This window comes from Galeopterus variegatus, unplaced genomic scaffold, assembly GCF_000696425.1.
Source record: "Galeopterus variegatus unplaced genomic scaffold, G_variegatus-3.0.2 Scaffold263, whole genome shotgun sequence".
NCBI lineage: Eukaryota > Metazoa > Chordata > Mammalia > Dermoptera > Cynocephalidae > Galeopterus > Galeopterus variegatus.
The window spans coordinates 217,880-238,825 of NW_007726374.1; the positions used below are offsets into that span (position 1 = coordinate 217,880).

The window sequence follows — 20,946 nt, forward strand, 5'->3', positions numbered from 1 at the left end:
TTCACATTCACTTTGGAATAAGATAAGAAACATGAGAGAATACAGGAAATACCATGTAAGCTTATTGTAGGGCCAAATACTTTTCTAACTACTTTAAATATATTAACAATTGTAATTCCCACAACAACTTCATGAGGTAGGTACTATTAGCTTCTCTATCTTAGAGATTAAAAAAAAGCTAAGGCCCAGAGAAGTTATGAAACTTAGGCAAGATCACACAGGAGGTAAGCATTAGAACTAGAACTTAAACTAAAGCTGTCTTGCTCCAGAGGCTGAGTTCTTAAACCACTGTGCTGTATGATCTCTGCTTGAGAGGGAAAAAGAGAGGGCTACAGAGATTCCAAGGACTGGGAAAAAGCTTTGTGGATAAAATGATGTTTGAAATATGACTTAAAGGACAAAAATCTATGAAGGATTATTTCAGATTGGGAGGAAAAGAAGGGAATTTCTGATGAAGGGGGTGAATATGAACAGATATAATGAAGTAAGAATGCAGGAAACATAAATATGGGGTACAAAGGACACAAGGGAGATAAGGCTAGAAAAGTACAAAAGGTCACTGTTGTAGAATTTCTTGAATGCCTGTGAGATAAGCTTATTTGGAATTTGGAAAACAATGGGGAGCTACTGAAAATTATTGGGCAGAGGAATCCCTGGATCAGAGGTAGGCAGGAAGAATTAATCTGAAAGCAGAGAATAGAGAGGCTTAAAATAGGGAAAAGTAGGAGATAGGATGAAAAATCAGGAGGCTGAGACCAGAGTCCAGCTGAAAGTGTATTAGGACCTAAATAAGCAAGATGAAGTTACAATGTTGAATTTTTGTCTCATGAAAATGTATTGAAAAATGAAAGTATCTCACAATTGTGAAGCAAGTTATTTGTGGACTTCTAAAAAATTTAAGCCATTCATTTGCTGAGCCCATCTAATATGATAATCTTTTAGAATCCTTTAAAAACTTAACTCTCACCTCAGTCATTAATTTTTATGTTCAGATACATATTTTCAGAAAATCCTAGACTAATTTATGCTGCTAGGGGCAGTTAATGAAATTTGAATATTTTGCTCCGGTTGCATATTCATTTTATTTTGAAGTAAAATGTTATTGGTCGCAAAATTTACACTTTTATACTACTATGTGAAAAAGTCAGTGAAAAGGAATGACTTCTAAAAATGAAAAAACTCTCCCTCAGAAAGATGTGCAATTATCTAAAAAATTCTCTCTATATATATTTAATAAGGTCCTATATATTTGGCCCAAATGTTCATCAGATCCTCTGCCAATAATTAATCATGAGAGAGAAATACAATTATTGAAAAAGCACAAAGAATGTGGAACCACAGCACCCTAGCTGTGCATCTGCTTTATTTGAGAATACTAAAAATGTTTTGTTTTTCTGTAGGAGATTTTAATCATCCTTATCATTCTCTCCAGGAACAAAAAGAAAATTTCTTCATGATAAATTTATAGCATTACTTCTTTAATATATAACAAAGATGTAGATGTATTTCTTTAAACTGTAAACTCCTTCTGCATCCTTCTTACTTAAGTGTGTGTTTTGCTTCTCTACTCACCCTGGGCTGGCCTTTGCAGAAGAGGTGTATGTCAGTATCCATGTGTGTAAGCTGAAAGGTCCTCATGAGGTTGCTAACCAAAGACAGCTTTTTCCAGAAAATATTTCTTAAGAATCTACTCTGTGGAAGGTTTGTTAGCTTGTGTTCATTAACACAGAAACACCCATTCACATGGATTGGCCCTTTCATCAGCAGAGAGCAAAGCCCTGAGGGCTCAGAAAATGGACAGATAGTTTTTGGTGAGTAAGAGAAGGAAGAGAGGATGACAGACAGCAAGGGGTGATTCTTTAGGTGGTTCATAGCATGGGTTAATTTTAGCTGATCTGGTTTGACCCTATGCTTCTCTGCAGAGCTACTGATGCTTTGCTGAGGTTATTTAACTGAAGATAAATGATGTTCTGTAGGTATGGATCTGTGAGTTGTCTCAGGACAGGATTCATCTACCTGTCAATGTTGCTTAGTAATATAATTGGATTTATGACTTGTATCTAGTTTTGGTGGAACCTGGGGGCTGGGGGTCTGATGGTTAAGCTGGCCACATAGCTAGACTGTGCCTACATGACCAGCTCACTATAGGAGACCCACCATGGGCAGAATTTGGACTTTATGATATCAAAGTGCTTGGCAGGCACATGGGTAGTGGTTCCAGACCTGGAGACAAGGTGGATAATGTGTGACCCAGCAGTGGGAAAACAAAATGCTGTGTACTGAGATATTGAGACCCCAGCCAATGCATATTACCTTTTTACTATTGCTATACTATGTCCTTTGCCTGTAATAAAGATGTTCTATGAGAATGAACCATTTGATTCCTACGAGTCCCTTCAGCAATGAACACTTAAGGTGATAATGTGTAATTAACACAGAAAGGGAGATCTGATCCTCTATGAATGGCCCCAGGCAGCCGAGAAGCTTCATAGTAATAAAGGGTGCTGGTGGGAATTGCAAAGTATGAAGGGTAATCAGGGTGTTATTAAGGATTCTTCCATTTAATTCATTTATTTGCAACATCATTTATTACTAATTATGTTCAAGTACCCTTTGAGGTACTATGAGTATTTACTACTCTGAATAATCCAAATAGGGAGATAAGATATATGCAAATGTCTATACTCCAAGGCAGCATTGAATATATTCCTTAAGAGTGGCATTATGGGCTGAATTGTATCCTCCCCAAAATTCATATGTTGATGTTCTAACCCCTAGTACATCAGAATTTGACTATATTTAGAGAGAAGGTCTTTACAGAGGTAATTAAGTAAAATGTAGTCATTAGGATGAACCTTAATTCAATATGACTAGTGTCCTTGTACAAAGAGTAGAATAAGTTACAGACAGTTACAGAGGAAAGACCATTGAAGATACAAGGAGAGAGGCTTCAGAAGAAACTAATGCTCTCAACTCCTTGATCTGAGAACTCTGAGAAAGTAAATTTCGGTTGTTTAAGACACCCAGTCTGTGGTGGTACTTTGTTGTGGCAGTCCTAGCAGACTAATACAAGTGGTATGGAATATCATGACCTCTCTCACAAACAAGCCTGGAAAAGGGAGGAATTGCTTCCCGCTGAGGGTATCAATGTTTGAACCTTAAATTTGGGGCAGAATTTATATTTACAGAAATGCAGGGTGGGATGGAAGGAGGATAGTTCTGGAAGATGGGATGACATCAGCAATGTCCCAGAGGAGGAAAAGCACAGTGCGTCTGGGGAATAGTAAGTAGTCTAGACTTAAAAGCTAGGGTGACATCATGCATGGTGGTTTTCAGTGTCTTGGGAAAGGTCTGCAGTTTAACATTCAGGTAGTGGGGAGAGCTCTAAGTATACCTAGTGCATGAGAAAATTATCGGCAGAGGAAGACGGATCTAAAGAAGAAGAGATGGGGAAGAGGGTGGAAAGAGAGAGGAGGTACACAGCTACTAAAGGGTTATTCCAGTAGCCTAAATATAAAGTAGAGGTGGCCTGGAGAAAGGTGGTGGCGTTTATTTCATTTATGTTTGGTCACTTCTATCTAGGACTTGTCCTGAGAGGGTTTTTATTTTATTTTTCTTTCATGAGGTTTTGTTTTGAATCTGAAAATTTAGAAAAGTATACATAAGAAACGTGTAAATTGTAACTGTATTCTCAGGACATTTCATGTTGAATGCTAGCTTTTCATGTAAACCTATGTGAGCTCCTTGCTGTCAGGAGGTTCTTGATGTCAAGAGTAATATCTTACTCTTTCTCTCTCAGGGTGCAGAGCTAAAAGCTGGGTGCATAGGAGAGAGTTAAGTGTTTATGATCCAGTGACAATGTACACAGCAGCACAGCATGGTGATGTGAACACCTGGGTCTGTCACATCTGAATGAGATACTTGTGATGATAAAGGTGGCCACGTGTTCAAGTGTGTGCACCATGGCGGGTGCCCATTGATACTGATATATCCACTGACATGGGCTACTTTGTCCCATCACTCCTGGGGCAGAGGATGGGTGACTTTTAATAAGGAGAAGCTGGAAGGATAGGATCTTTCCTTGTGTGGGCCCATTGATACTGATATATCCACTGACATGGGCTACTTTGTCCCATCACTCCTGGGGCAGAAGATGGGTGACTTTTAATAAGGAGAAGCTGGAAGGATAGGATCTTTCCTTGTGTGGGGGGGCCAGTGTCTATGTGGTTTACCACATGTGAATGATAATCAACGAGTTGTCTTATGTATCACAAAGACAGGAAATCAACTTACCACAAATGACTGGGAGGAAGTTATTCAACACATCCACCATAAATTGAGGTTATATTTCAAAAAGGCACAATATTTAGGGTCCTCAGACCCTGTGATCTGACAAAGGAAATGGCTTAGAGAAATCATACTACCTACCACTTTAGGGAAAAGCGGAGAGCAATGTACTACGCTTGTGTGTGGAGGACGGTTCTAACGTGAAGTATGCACCATTAGTAAAACTTTCTTAACTGACTCCTTCTCATTTCCTTACGGAAAGTAACAATAGGTCACATCATCTGTTGAATGAACGCTTCAGAAACTACTGGCTGGGACAACTCAAACACAACTCAACAGCCACCCCTTTTATAACCCCTAGTGTTAATTAGGGAGATTAACATGTCAGATGCTTCTAAAACAGGAGGGTTGCAAAGGGTTTGTGGTCTGGCACAACTGAGGAGTGGATGACAGTTGTTAAAAAAAGCACCAACCCTCCCTTTGGGTTACCTCCAAGAAAATGATGTTTAAATCTCACATTAGAAATTTACTCTGCAATTTAGTCATAAAATCCAAATTATGGTTTTATGACACCAGAATTACCAACCAAAAAAGAAGTAGCTTAAACTCAATTAGGTATACCATCTACCTTCCTTTATTGCATAATGTGGACTCTAGCATATATGCAAAAATGTGCGTTTTGCCTTAAAGTTCAATATAATTAATTCAGTTATGCAGCTCACACCATCCCCTGTGTTCTGTGTGCAGTGCTGACAAATACACTAAAATGTTAGGAGGAAAATGGTGTCATGGAGCAATGGACAAAGTTCCATGGATGCACAGAAAGCAGAAAAGCTGTTTGGGCCTAGAGGATTTGGAGAAGCTTCCCCACATAGTCTATGTTTGAGTTCAATCTCATGGATGAAGAGAAGACTATCAAAGGGCAAGGGAGTGATGTGTAAGGTCATTTTAAAGAGAAAAGATAGTTTACTCAAAGGCAGAGTTTTGAAGCCAAGGAAATTTGGTTAGACAGACAACTCTAACCTTCTACCAATGTAATCATTAGATAAATGCTTCAAAATAATAATAAAAATAATCTTAAAAAGGATTTGTAAAAAGAGGCAGTTTCCTAAATTCAGTAAATAATTTTTGATCCATGATAAATCATTTCCTTTTTTTTCCTCCTTCATGAATTTGGCCTTGCTTAACCTCCAAGCATAAACAAAAAAGAAAGATAAAGAAGTAAGCCTTTTAGAGAAGTTGAAAAATAAATCCTAAAGTATAAATATTTTGCTTGCTTGTAAAATTTCAATTCAGTCACTCTTCCAATTATCAATATCCCAAATAAAATAGAGAAAAGATAGTAGTTTAATTATATTAAAACATGGAACACATCACTGAAGGCAGTAAAATGACTAAAATTCTTACTTGTCCATAGGCCTGAATTAACTCTTTGCAGACTCTGGGACGCTCTGGCAAGGCTAGCTGGTGCGGCTGGAACAGAAAGAGAAGAAAACCATTAGTCATCCCTGTAAAAAATATCAGATATGACCTTTGTACAGCATCATTTTCAAATGATAAAATATGACCCTGTCACCTCACAATACACCCGCCCTTTTAAGTTAAAATTGCCCTTACCCACTAAAAAGAACCATAAAAGTCAGAGCAAATGGAAACCTGGTTTTAGTTACCTTTGATCTCATGCCAAGACACAGTAGGGAATAATGAAAAAAAAAAAAAAAAAAGCCTTTCTATATCATTTGAGTCCAAACTTGAGCCTTGCTTGTGAAAACAAGGAAGAATACAAATTCATTTTTTAAAAAACAGTATAAAAACCAGTTCAGTCAAAGAATTTATTTTTAGAAATAAACATGTGAGCAATCTTTAGAAAATCTACATTGAGGAAAAGACTGCCTCTTCAACAAGTGGTGCTGGGAAAACTGGATATCCATATGCAGAAGAACAAAACTAGATATGTACCTCTCACCACATACTAAAATCAACTCCAAATGGATTAAAAACTTAAGTATAAGACCTAAAACTGTACAATTACTAAGGGAAAATATAGGTGAAACACTTCAGCAACTAGGTCTGGGCACAGACTTTATGAACATGAGCCCAAAAGCAGAAGCAGCAAAAGAAAAAGTAAACAAGTGGGACTATATCAAACTAAAAAGCTTCTGTGCAGCAAAGTAAACAATCAAGAGAGTGAAATGACAACCTACCGAGTGGGAGAAAATTTTTGTTAACTATGCATCTGACAAGGGATTAATACCCATAATACACAAGGAACACAAGCAATTACACAGTAAAAGAACAAATAACCCAATTAAAAAATGGGCAAAGGAGCTGCATAGACATTTTTCAAAGGAAGACATACAAATGGACAACAGGTACGTGGAGAAATGCTCAACATCACTAGTCATCAGGGAAATGCAAATTGAAACTACATTCAGATACCACCTCACCCCAGTTAGACTGGCTAAAATCAAAAAGATGGTGAATAACAAATGCTGGCACGGGTGTGGAGAGAAGGGAACGCTCCTGCACTGTTGGTGGGACTGTAAATTAGTACAACCACTATGGAAAACAGTATGGAGGTTTCTCAAACAACTACAGATAGATCTTCCATACAATCCTGCAATCCCACTTCTGGGTATATACCCAGAAGAATGGAAATCATCATGTCGAAGGGATACCTGTACTCCCATGTTCATTGCAGCTCTGTTTACAATAGCCAAGACATGGAACCAACCTAAATGTCCATCGGTGGATGATTGGATAAGGAAATTGTGGTATATATACATCATGGAATAGTACTCTGCCATAAAAAAGAATGAAATTCTCCCATTTGCAACAACACGGATGACCCTGGGGAATCTTATGTTGAGTGAAATAAGCAAAGCACAGAGGGATAAATACTGCATGTGCTCACTCATAAGTGGGAGCTAAGAGAGAAAGAAGGAAGGAGAGAAAGACCACAGTAGTGCATTGGACTTGCAGAGGGAGAGAACATATCTTGGGTTACAAAGTGGAGTGGGGGAGAAATGGGGAAGGGGAGGGAGGTTGTGGATAATTGGGTGTGGGACATAGGGTACAAATGCAATTTGTGGTAATGGGCATATTGCCAGTATGAATCTGGCCTTCACATCTCGGGCACGAGGGGTGACAATCAGCTTTGTATCTCATGAATATTCATAACCAATAAAATAAAAAATTAATAAAAAGACTTCAAACCCCCACCCCCAAAAGAAATGAGGGAAGTAAAACGTGGACGAGAGACACAGAGCTTTATGATATAAGATAGGCAATAAGTAATCTATTATAAAAGCAGTTATAATTTGATTGACACTAGTAATAGGTTGCACACAAAACAGGAAAAAAGGGGAAATGACTAATATATTTGTCATTCCACCTTGAAGTATTACATTGGGTTGCTTTGAAAGCATCTCAGCTATATAAGTACACAATTGTTGTCTGGGCTTGTTGGATAAGGGTGTTTCTCCAGGATTCCCCACATTGGATCTTGTTACCTCTGGGTTATTCTTATATGGGCAGCATGGCCTGGGCCCACAACAAAAACTGAGTTTTACCTCAAAGCCAGTGAAGCTACCTGTGATATCGTGAAATATATATTTGGTCTTTCTCCTATTTCTTGGAATACCATACAGCTCCTAAAATCCTGTCTTCTTGCATACTATGAGTTGACTGACATCTGGGGACTCTTGGAGAGTCTGAGGATGGACAGGAAAGATCAAGGCATAATTAGAGGGTTGGGACTTCTCAACCTCACCTCCCCAAACATCCAGGGAGGGGAGAGGGGCTGAAGGTTAAGCTGATCACCAACATGCATAGTTATCTTCAAACTCAAAGTTTTATATATCAAATATGTACAGCATTTTATATGTCAATCATTCCATAATAAAATGATTAAAGATAAGTTAATCACGGGATGGCACACACACACACACACACATTATTTTGATCAAAATTATTCAGCAAGTTTTTCTCAATTTTCAGCTCAAATCTGAGGAAAGTAACAGATGACAGTTTCCAGGCCTTAGATCAGCAGTAAAGTTGATGAGTGTTTCCAGAATGATGGCTGAAATGGAATGTGGGGGCCAGTTATGAGACCCCAAGGAGAGTGCAGAGCTAAACCTCAGGCCTGGAAATGCTTGGGGAGCCCTTCATAAACCAGGATTGTGCTTTACTTGCAAACAGACATCTGGTGCTTTCCCCTTTATGGTGCATTTAGAGACATTTTCATCAAGCAAAATGTCTTAGTGAACAGTTTCCACAAATGTGATGAATTAAGACATATGAGGAACAAATGGCATCCTTGTGAAAAGACCACAGATTTACGGCGGTGTTGAGAGGGTGCGCATTACAAAAGTAAAGCACAATGAACAAAAGTGTGCTGTCATAGAAAATGGAGGTGTCACACAGTCATCAATTTTGATTAGTGTTAAAGCCATGTACTTAATGTCTAAAAGTGCTGAGCAGTGAGGAAAAACAAATAAAGGAAGACAATAAACAGAGAATCACAACTCCAATAGCAACAAAAATTAGTGAAGCCATAATAACTGTGGCCTTAGTTATCATCTGCAGGATTCCATTAACTATTTCCTACAGATCAGTAAATACATCTATAGAGGCTTTTAAATGCTGGGGTTATAAAATGAACAAGCTGCAGCCCCTGGCCTCAGTGAGTCCACAGTCTTCTATTCAGAGATTTATAAAATATAAAAGAAAGTCAAGAATTGGAGGAAAACTGGAGTGGCCCTTAACGAATCTGGATAAGCTTCCTGGGGAAGGTGACTCCTTGAGACAGGTGCTAAATTTGGGATAAACCAGTAATGAAGAGGAAGGAAAAGGGCAGTTCAGGCCAACATTGCACAAAGGCACTGAGGTAAGACACAGCCCAGGTACATAAAGAGCTGTGATATGACAGGAGCAGATGGAGCACACCTGAGCCAGGATGTGCTGAGTTGGGGAAGAGTCAAGGGGCACACTGGAGAGGACCTTGCCAAAGAACTTAATTTTGATTCTGCAAACACTGGGAAACTATTGATTTGGCAGGCTCTGAAGTGGAGTTCCTCATGTTGGGCTTGCCCAAGAACAGTGCCCGAACAGAGTGGAACTAACTGCAATCCAACGCTCCCTACCTATGCACAACCTGCTATTCAACTTCCCAATTGAAGCACATATCTGGACCTCGTTTTTCCTGTCTGTAAAATGAGGGCAGTAATAGTATCTACACTACGTAAGGTTTAAAACAATTAGTACATGCAAATCATTTAGTCTACAATATAAGTGATTGGTAAATGTGGATATTCTTATCATAGTTCCTATTATTGTCATTATTATTATTATTATTGCTAGCCACTACCTTGACAGCAGGGCGTATGTTTTCCTGTGAAGAATGTAACAATGCTTTTACATTACACTTTGTATGCTTAAGGCTTTGCACAGTTGAGGACAGCTACTGTCATTAACCCAGCAAGACCCCCACTATTTAGTTCCTCCCTGCGCAGGTTCTATGTAGGCAGTGAGTTCTGTTTCTCTAAGAGACTCTAGGAAAGTGGTATCAGTAGAGTGGGGGATGGAAATCTACTTACGTCAGTGCTTCAGCCTGTGACTAAATGCAGTCAATTCCAGTTCTCCTCTGTACTATTATGGGAGCAAGAGTGGGAGAATCAATGTTCTAGTAAGTAACATAATTCACCAGTTGTGCAGCAGTGACATTTAGGACTAGCCCTGAATAGACAGTGCAAACACAAGTAAGTACGGCATGGTGGTATTGCATAGGGCAAGCATTCTAAGCAATGACAGATGATGATGCTTGTAAAGGGCCTCACATGGCATCTGGCATAAAACAAGCATTGAGTAATGTCGGATATTGTTATTACTGGTAGCTTATGGTTATGACAATAATGAGGATGTCGTAACTGTCATAGAATCTTTATTTCAAGACTTCTTCTGTGACGTTTTGTTTTCTGCCTTGGACAGCTTAATTGCTCTCCACCCAGCAGCCCCAGATACTGCTCTTACAGCCCTTGCCGTAATCGCTTATCTGGCTGTGCCCCACGGTACACAATGAGTTCTTTGGGGCGGGTATTGCTGCTTTCATCTTTGTAACCTCTGTTATGAGCACAGGGTATGGGACATAGTGGAATAATAAAGTTTGCTAAATAAATGAGGCAGATGCAGTTAATTACAAATGTTCTAAACTTTGGCTTTGGGCTAAAAGAAAATCAGATAAAAACAATTTATTCTCAGCAAATAGTGTCCCCCCTTGGAAATCTCAAGTTTGCCTGACTACTTATCCTGTCTTTTTGAATTCTATCTATCCTTGACCATATTCCAGAAATTTTCCCTGCTCAGATCTTAACCTTTAAACCTTTTTCCAGATCCACCTTTGCCTTCCTGCTCTTTTTTTCTGTCAAATCATGATCATTATCACCAAAGAGTACTCAGTTTAGAGTCCTTATCTCCCAACAATTTGCCCTAACAATAAGGATCAAGTTCAAGCACATTGGCCACATTGATGTCATGCTCCAGACCATTCTGCTGCCTCTGAAGGGGCTGACTAATGGGAAAGCAAAAAAATAAAATAAAATAAAATAATAAAATAAAATAAATAAAATAAAATAAAATAAAATAAATAATGTGTATGTGATATTTATGTCTTGCATTTATTGTATGCTTAAGATGTACCAAGCACGGTACTAAGCACATTTTATGGATTTTTCCATTTTACCCTCACAACAACTCTCTCAAGTGTGTATTATTATTAGTTACATTTTACGGATGAGGGATTCTATGGCTCAGAGAAGTTAAGCAACTTGTCTAAGGCTACCCAGCAATCACATGGTAGAGCCCAAATTTGAACTGGGGCCAGACTCTGACTCCACCCCACCTCACTATTTCCCCAACTTGCCTGACCATCAGGACCTACTGTGGCATTTATTAAACATAGAGAGTCTAGGGCCTTGACTCAGATCTATAGAATCAATCTCCAGAGCCCTAGTTGATGTGGGCAAGGTCCTGGGAATCTGTGTGTTTACCTTGCCCTCTCGCTCCCCTCCCTGCCAGGTGATTCTTATGACAAGATGACAAGATACATTTGAGAAACTGCTCACTATCTTTGTTGCTCTGGTCAGGGTCACTGTACCCTCTAGAGGGATCTGCTTCCAGGACTCTCCCACCACGTGCTGACAGCTGATGCTCATTAGGAGGTACTTGATAGAGCACATGCTAATTGACTTATCTGAATGCTGCAGACATTCTAGAAGTTATATCGATGGGGCCAGGCTGCTCAGGCTTTGGGCACAAGTACCTCCCAGGGGTCATTTCCTGAGAAAGCAGTAAGAGGAGTGACATGCTCCTAGAGGGATCTGCTTCCAGGACTCTCCCACCACGTGCTGACAGCTGATGCTCATTAGGAGGCACTTGATAGAGCACATGCTAATTGACTTATCTGAATGCTGCAGACATTCTAGAAGTTATATCGATGGGGCCACGCTGCTCAGGCTTTGGGCACAAGTACCTCTCAGGGGTCATTTCCTGAGAAAGCAGTAAGAGGAGTGACATGCTCGCAGCCAGGCCTCCTCACTTTGCTCTGTTGTTGGGTGATGTTATAGAGCGGGTCATTGGGCTCCAATTGTCTTCTTGTTCATGGCTGTCCCTTGGCACACCAAGTCCACGGGGCCAAGGGCAGTGACAATTCAAAGCTGGAAATTCCTTTTTTTCGTGGCTCACTGGATTAATTGAATTCTCATCCACAGTTTTTCCTGAATTAAAGTATATATCATACATTTTATGACTCTTGGCAGCTCTAAAGAAGCCTGTGAAATCTGAACAGGAAATCTTTGGGCCTTTCAAATGGACAGTATTACCTTCCCATGTATCCACAAGGGAGTGTTTCTTCTATACTTGAACAATAAATCACGGAGCACATTACGTGAGAAAGATAATTTAAACAACAACAACAAAAAGGAACTGTGAAAAGATGCTGGTGGTTTCAACCAATTTTTAATGCTAAAAAGGCTGCTTTACTGTCAAGTCATATTTAACAAATCTGGAAGAGAAACCAGTGTCATGAGAAGAAGCACATGCTTAAATAAATCTGCAGCAGCCATATTTTGCTATAAACATATTTTGAGGGTAGCTGGGCCTAAAGGAAACAAGAATCAATGTGCAAGGAGAGATAGTAAAGAACTTCTTTTCTCACAGGTCTGATCTTTGGCTTAGAAGGACAAATGTAAATGTTTTTAAATAATTTCAGACTTTATATTCCTTTTCTGTCTGGCAGTGCATCTGTTTGGTGAGTTTCTTACAAACATCCTCCTGATACAAGCTTATGTACAAACTGAGGACATCTACTTGCAATTAAAGACATATTAGAGCCTGGCTTTTCGACTGTAGCCCTCTGCATGATAAGGGCAGTTAAAGGGGCAGTGACTTTTGGAAGAACACATTGGTGGTGGTGTTTTTACAAGAACTGAGGGTAGCAGATAATATGATTGCTGGGTCTCAGATGGCCTGCATCTTCCTTGCGCAAAGCTTCCCAGCAATTCCTCCCACTTTCCCTTCCTACTGATACACAAGCAGTGAAACATCCTGCCCAGCTAGCCACCCTAAACGCTGCTTTTCATTATAGAAAACAGCAGGGGTGTCAACACCAGGCCATGGCAGTAAGCGAGTCTTCTACACATGTGATAGCAGGGGCCCAGATTAATCACAGCAATGATAAAAGGAACAAACAGAATCACAGGTTGTCACTGGGCCAAAATCAATCCTGGATAGGCCAGTCTGGGGCATATGACTGAGATCAGAAGGATAGACAAAGAGTATTAGAAAGTCACACCAAGGTGTGTGGAGAAGGACAAAAGTGTCTTTTCCCTTATAATGTTGTCTCAGATGCTTTAAAAACCTGTGAATTCACTCACTAAAAACAATAGAGCCAGACTGGTTTAATTAAGTCCAGAGCTCAGATGGTGACTCACAGGTGGTGTGCAAGAGCCGGCATCTCTTCCCATCTCTGTGTTCAGCGACATCACATCATTAACTTAAAATCAGCCTTAGTGGGAATATTTACACTACAAAAATTGGCAAATGCTACAAATCAAGACTTTTCCCATCCAAGCCTGTGCAAACTCCATCCACCTTTCAAGGTCACTCTGAGTATCTTCTTCATAAAACATTTTTTATTTCTCCCAGTTGGAATTCATCCTCTTCATTCTTTGTACTTCCACAACACATTTTGTTTTTTTTAATATTTGGATCATGACACTTATTATTCCCTGTCTAGTATCTTAGTTATCTGACTTGCCCAGTGAATGATAAACTCAAAGTTTGAAGGCAAGGACCATGCCTCATCCTCCTTTCAATCCGCCATAGCATCAGCACAGTTCCTTAAATACAGTGAGTTCTTGGCATTACAACTTTAGTTATATTATTATTTTGAATTTATCAGATATTTTGTGGTCTCTGGAGTCTCGATTTGAACAAAAGAAGATTCTAAAGTACGTCATCAGGCCCCATAACGAGTGTCCTTCTGGGAGACTCAAACTTGAGGCAAAGCCAGCATATTTTAACTAGTTTTCATGATTTCTAGTCCCTTGCTAGTTTTTGGTGAGAGAAAGAAATAATAAGATTGTTTAATTTCCTCTGCTCTCTTTTTGTCACCTGGATGGATGCAGTTGCCTGGTTTTGCACACAGCAGTGAGCTGGTCTTTTGATACTGAGATACGTGGTACTTCTTGCTTGTTTACTAGGCTGAAACTGGTAGTAATGACTCTTAAGTCCTTGGAGTTGGTTGTTTTGGCACATTCATAGATCTTGTTCAGACCAGGTGGCATTTCAGGAGTACAGCATGACAAGGGTGTCCTAAGAAAGCATATCCACTGGCAGAGGTTTTAAGGTGTGTTTTTCTTCTTCTGGGCAAAGACGTCTTTCATAAACAGGTTGGTTTGGGCTCCTGCCACTCTGCCTCTCATTTCCAAGCTTCACTTGTCAATTTCCATCCAAAATTTCTTGAACAAATTCCTGTTCTCTTGTGAAGCTGGTATTTGAGAGGTAGAGAAGGTGACCTTGAGTTACAATTGCTGTGTGTGAGCACTTACAATGTGCCAGGAACTGTCCTAGATGCTGGGAAACAATGGAGGAGAGAGCAGATGGAATTCTGCCTTCCTGGACCCATGTTCCAGTGTGCGTGGGGTAAATAGTAAACAGGTAAGCAAATAGAAATGTAATATGGTGCCATGTAGCAAGGTAGAGTAGTAGGACGTGGGGAGAGCGGCTGTTACAGACCTATTATAGAGTGTGGTAATAAGTGACACATATTTTGTGGAAAAACATTCCAGGCAGAAGGAAGCAAGAATATAGGCCTTAAGATGGATTTGAGGAGTAGCAAGGAGGCCTTGTGGCAGGAGCAGAGGGAGTAAAGGGCTATGTGGCGTGTGGCTTTAATTCTTTAATTACCTTTATCTTGCAGTATTTGGTCTGGGTTATAGACACAGACCAGAGGGCCATTTGTTTGTTCAAAACATATTTATTGAGCACCTATTATGCCCAAGGCACTATGCTAGGCATTGGGATATGATAGTAAACAGACTAACACAGATTCTAAGGTTCATTTCTCTCCATTCCCCTAAACAGATCCTCAGCCGCAGACCAATGTGTTTGCTCACCATCTGGCTCGTTCCTGATTTTAAGTCTTTGCTCACTTAATACCATTCTCATTCCTTTCTTCAGAATGGAGAGAAGATCAGAGATAATTCAGAAATAATAATTCAGAAAATGAAACAATGCACATACCCATAAAGAGTTTAGCAGAATGCCTGGTACATAGTAAGTGCTTCTGATTATGATCACATGTGAATTAATGGTATTTATTATATATGCCACTCATCTGATAGTTACTTATGTCTTATGTTGTATCTTGCATTCCTTACTTTACATGTGTTTATGTTCTTGCCCCCTCAATTAGATTGAAAGTCCTTTGAAAGTAGGAACCACTTTTTCTCCTTTCCAACCTTGCACACAATAGGCCCTTAATAAACATGTGTAGTATGACAGCTATCTGGCCTTTTATTCTAGCAACCTCTCTTTTCAATTAATATATATCAGATACTAGTTTGATTAATATTTACTATATTTCTTGTTAACTATTATTAGTTAATAATGAGTCTTAGTAGAAAGGCATGTACATTTCACAGATATATTTGTCACATTTGTATGTAGTAAAAGAAAACCAAAGACTTTGACACAGCTTCCCTCAAATACTTGATTCAAACATTTTAGGTTAATTTTCTGGAGGCCAATTTTGAAAAGGAATTGTTGAAACTCTGCTTTATGGCCAACATGGAATGAGTTCCAAAAACTATTTTGCAGTAGAAAATTAAAACTCTACCAAAAAGTGAATGAAGATGAATAAAGTGACAGTCTACCACAGACACGTACATTGGCAGTCAGGTACCTGGTGCTTATTTTTTTTGAACTTTGCCCTTTCAGTTGTGTAGTTCTTGGCTCCAGTGAGATGCATCCTTTGTGGATGTTGAACCTTAAATCTAAATCTAGCTTTGGTTAGAGTTTTCAAAATGGACAATTAAAATTAGAGTCAGAACAGCCAGTCAAATCACACAACCTTATTTACAGTAGAAAATTATACTGGGCATGAAAAAAAAGTTTTACGACACTTTCATGGAAGAAATATGTTTAAACTGAAAAGTAGCTATATGGCAGGAAAAGCCTTAAAGTGTAGAATATAAGTTTTGTTTCTTTGCTTGAATCATGTTTAATGTGTGATGATATGACATAAAGAAAAAAAATCAAAAGTCTTATTGATAATCCATATATGGCCACTGCTGTGGCCATAGATGCCTTGCACAGTGTGTCTTTGTGTCAGCCTGAAGGGGCACACTGCCCATAGGCTTTTTGGCAGGACAGGGACACTGTATGGCTTTAAACTTTCCCTGATCGAATGTGGGAAAAGAAGCAGCTAGCCAAGTTCTGAACAGAGTTTTTATTGTGCTGAGGCCAGGAGGTGAAGGGGGGATGGGGAGGGATAAGACTCCCACACAACTTCTGCACTGCTCTACTTTCTGGTGGATGTAAGTTAAAAAGGCTGACAAAGACACCTTTGGGTAGATGGGGCAAAGGAAGATCTGGAACTTTATGTAATGCAAGTTAGGATCTGCAGCAAATGCTACACCCAAACACACCCAAACACACCCAAACACACACACACACACACACACACACACACACACACACACACACACACACACGTAAAATGAACTTCCTAGCAGCAACTAGCACAACTGAAGAGCAACCAAAATAATATGTATGAACATTTAGATTCTAACTGATCTAATATTAGCCCTTTGCTGTAAATTGGAAAACTTAAATTGTCTAGTGTCTTTTTAAGGGAGTGAGTTTGTAGGGAAATGGGATCTATAGAAGACAGAAACAGTGGGGCCACCACCATCATTTCAATGAAAACCACAACAGGACATTTCTCTTTTTAAAGAACAACATCAAAAAAGGATGAAAATCTCATTTGGAAAGTATACTCTGCTTTTGGCTTCTCAGGAGTTATGTTCCCAGAAACTTCTTTCTTATTCCTGGATCTTTTAAGTCCTTGTCTGAATGGCCGTCTCCACTTCCTAACTTCCCCTTCTCTTCTGAGTTCACTTCAGTTGAGATTCTGACTCTTCCCCTTCACTAAACCCGTTCGTGTAAAATCCAATGATCCCTTCTCATTTCTCAAATTACCCAACTTTCCAGATACATTTGATCCAGTAGACCACTGCCTTTTAAAAATATGCTCTCTGCTTAGCGTCCATGATGCCCAGTTTGCTTGGCTTCCCTCTAATTTACTGATTATTCTTTCTTGGCCTCCTTTACTGGCTTTTCTTCCTCTGCCTGACTCCTAACTATTGTACTGTCACAGAACTCTTCCTTCCACTTCCTTATCTACTTTCATTCCTGCAAGGGGAAGACCATCAAGTGTCATGGCTTTAAACATCATCTTTATGTCGATGGTTCCACATTTCTGTCTTCAGTCTGATCTTCTCCATTGAACTTCAGACTCTACTCAGTCTCTGCAGCATCTTCACTTGATGTCCCATAGGTATCTCAATCCTAACACAGAGCTCTTGAGTAATCCCTGACAAGATCCTTCCCTCTTCAACTATTCAGTATCTCTAAGTTGTTTCACCACCCACCCAGGTACTCAAGTCAAAAACCTATGTAAAAAAAAAAAAACCCTATGTGTGGATCATCTTTGTCTCTTCACTTTCCCTAACTCCTACCCCCTCATTGAACCCATCAACAAGTTGTCAATTCCATCTCAACCCATTCACTTCTCTCCATCTCCTTTGCTATTATTATAGCCTAAGCTCCCATCCTCTCTTGTCTGGACTATCATATAGATTCCCAACTGGTCTTCCTGCTTCCACTTTTGTCTCCCTTCAATTAACTACCAAAACATTAAACCTTTTTGAAGCATAAATAAGATCATGTTGTAGCCTAAGCTCCCATCCTCTCTTGTCTGGACTATCATATAGATTCCCAACTGGTCTTCCTGATTCCACTTTTGTCTCCCTTCAATTAACTACCAAAACATTAAACCTTTTTGAAGCATAAATAAGATCATGTTGCTTCACTGTATAAAATTCTCCAACGGCTTTCCATGTAATCAGAGTAAAGTCCAAACTCCTTATGGCCACCAAAATCCCCCAGGTAGTAAACAAGGTGGGTTGCCTACTCAGACTGCCTTTACCCCTTCCTCCATCCTGATAGAATCTTCATTTTGTTCAGGCAGCCATTCTTCCCCCAACTAGCTTATGTGCCTCAAGGGAAGCTGACCTAACCCCCAGCTCCATGAGTACATATAATTGGATGGAGAATATTGTCATTCTCCTCTGAAAGAAGTGATTCAAGAAAGAAGATATGGCCTAAAGGGAATCTCGCTGGGGGCTTCTAGAAAATTTAAGAAAAAAAGAAAGCTACAGTTTGACATAGTCTCCTTGCTTCATCTGTTCCATTCTGACCCTAAAGATGAAGCTGATACCCTTAAGGAGGCAAAGACAAGAAAACTTTTGAGAAATGAGTTTGGAGTCACTGTATTTAGCCAATCCTAAAGCCAGTCCCACCTCTGGTTTTCTAATTACATGAATGAGTTAGTGTTCTTACATCTTAAGTCAGTTTGAATTATGCTTCCTGTTACTTGCTCCTGTTCCTGACTGATGCATTCCAAGAATGGCCCCTGCTTACCTCTCTTACTTCTTGTGCCAATGTCTTCTTTTCATTATGCCCCAGCCCTTTAACATGCCAAGCTTATCCAGCCTCAGCTCTTGCTGCTCCTCTAACTTGAACAAACTGTGTGTGATTGGCTTAGTCCTCGGCTCAAATGGCATCCTCCTAGAGACATTTTGTCTGACCAAACAATCTAAAAGAGGCATCCCAGTCACTTCTAGGACATCACCATGTTTTATTTTCCTCATAGCTCTTATTTATCCTTGTGTTGAGTTCTTTCATAATTTGTTTGTATTTTTGTCTCTTTTCCTATCTTCTTCCCACTAGAACATAAGGCCTCCAAAGCAAGAGTTTACTTCTTGGCATAGAGTAGAAATTCAGTAATATTCATTGAATAGATAAATGCATGAATGAAGCCCTTGGCCATGTATTAATGAGGGCTTTATTTATTTTCTGCTTGTTACTTTATTTACAACAGATTTAAGAGTTGTAGGCTATGTGCTCTGAAGGTATGCCTGTAAATATTTTTCTGGAAACCCTAGGATTATTCCTTAAAATTAATACCAAGTGAGTGGTTGCTAATTTGCTCAACTAGGCATAAAAGGCTGTTAAAACAAGCAGAATCTTTGAAGACAAAGAGCTGGTAATCTGAAAAGAGTAGCTAATATCTTTTCCCTATCCTTAGCAATGACATCATAACTATTTTCTTATCCTTAAAATTTTGGACTTGTCTATGATTCCTTCTTGTCCTATTAGTTGTCAGAACATACAATTGGCTCTTCCTTTCCTTTCAATGTTTCTTAGATTAATCCCTTCCTTTCTTTCCTGTTTACTTCTCTGATGAAGCCTCATTTCTTTACCCATGCTTTGCTCCAAAGACTTCTGTTATCTCTGCCCTGGGTAGGAGTCCCTGCCCATTCTTTGTACTCCTGCTAGATTAATCTTCATAAAATATCATTTTCATTCTGCCATGCCTCTGCTTTAGGACTCAGATGGCTCCCTCTCATTTTCTGGGTTAAGTTCAAATTCTTCATCCAGTATGTTTCTTTAGAAAGTGCTGCTTTACCCCTCTGACTTCTTTCCCATCACTGGTTAATGCAAACACATGCTTCAGACAAGACAGCTTCCTGGCCCTCATCTGCCTGTGTCCTCTTTTCTGTCTCCTTAAGTTTTTGCTCTTTATCCTCTTCTGGTGAGTTTCTATCCCTCTCTTCCCAAGCAAAATCTTCAACTCCTTGGAGAACACCCCTCCTTCATAAAAACTTCCCTAATAATTGACTCCATTCTGACAATTTCTGAAATTTCACCCCTCCCCTAGAACTGGGGACTAAAGATCTCCACAGTGATTTTTCTTAAAAAGATTGATGAGGAGGAAGATGAAAGGAAAACTATTTGTATATAGTTACTACCACTAGGATGATCTCTCCAAATAGGAAAATGTGACTCAAGTGTATGTTATAAACAAGTCACACAGCAGTGTTAGAGGACACCAAGACTTCCTAAAAAGCTCTAGAAGTCATCAGAATGTGGGCTGTTTGTAATACTTATTTCTAATAATTAGAATCTACCTAAAGCTTCTAGGAAATAAATATACATTATTTTCCCTCTGTAGACATTTTCTTATAATACATTGGTACATGTAGGTATATTCTAGAAATACTAAAACTTATAGTCACATAATTTCCTTTAATTAAAACTCACTGAGTATATGTTTATTTTTTAAAAAATTTCTACTACTAGGGTATAGCCTTAGAGAGTAACCTACCTTGTCTCTTGAGCTTAACCACAGTATCTACTTACTATTCATAACCAAAGCCATGCACAAAGGTAAGGTGATGATACATCCATACTGTTTGGAAATGTCTTCCTTAAATCTATTTCTTCATAACGAAAGATACTGTGTTGATAAGCTGATTATGTATAATCAGTTCAGCGGACACATTTATAGCGAGCATAGCTCTTTGCTAGGTTAGGGCTAAGAAAAAGTAGATGAAGACAGGATTCCTGGGCCTAGAAGTTAGGAGTCTAGTCAGGGAGCAAAACTAACAGATCAGATGCCACCAGAGGCTCTTAAGAGCTAAAATGTTTAGAACTGATCTCTGAGAAGTTCAGGAAGTGCAAAGGGGTACACTTCTGTTGAAAGTTTCTGTAATTAGTAACATGAAAACAAAACTTCTGTAGCCAGTAATACGAAAACATACGGAAGTATAAAGCTCACTGGTAAAGCTGGGTAAAAATAACCTTATTTTCTTTTTAGCACTTTTTTTTCTATGGAGTTTAGAAAACTTTGAGCGTATTCTTATAAACTGCCCCTATTTAAATTTCATGCGAAGCAGGTATGAATTTTCTGCATGTAAGCAGGGTGTAAAGAACGTCACATGGCTGTACTTCTCTAAAATGGATTTAACTCTGACT

The 20,946-nt window shown here is 39.2% G+C and overlaps 1 protein-coding gene across 2 annotated transcripts in view; it reads right to left on the bottom strand.

Moving 5' to 3' along the window:
• The window catches only part of GHR (growth hormone receptor), a 160,474-nt gene that overhangs the window by 78,718 nt on the left and 60,810 nt on the right, over positions 1-20,946 (bottom strand). For both annotated transcript variants that reach the window (XM_008566695.1, XM_008566694.1), the window contains exon 2: positions 5,695-5,760. In XM_008566695.1, coding sequence (XP_008564917.1) covers positions 5,695-5,760 — 66 coding nt within the window. The remainder of the gene's footprint in view (positions 1-5,694; positions 5,761-20,946) is intronic.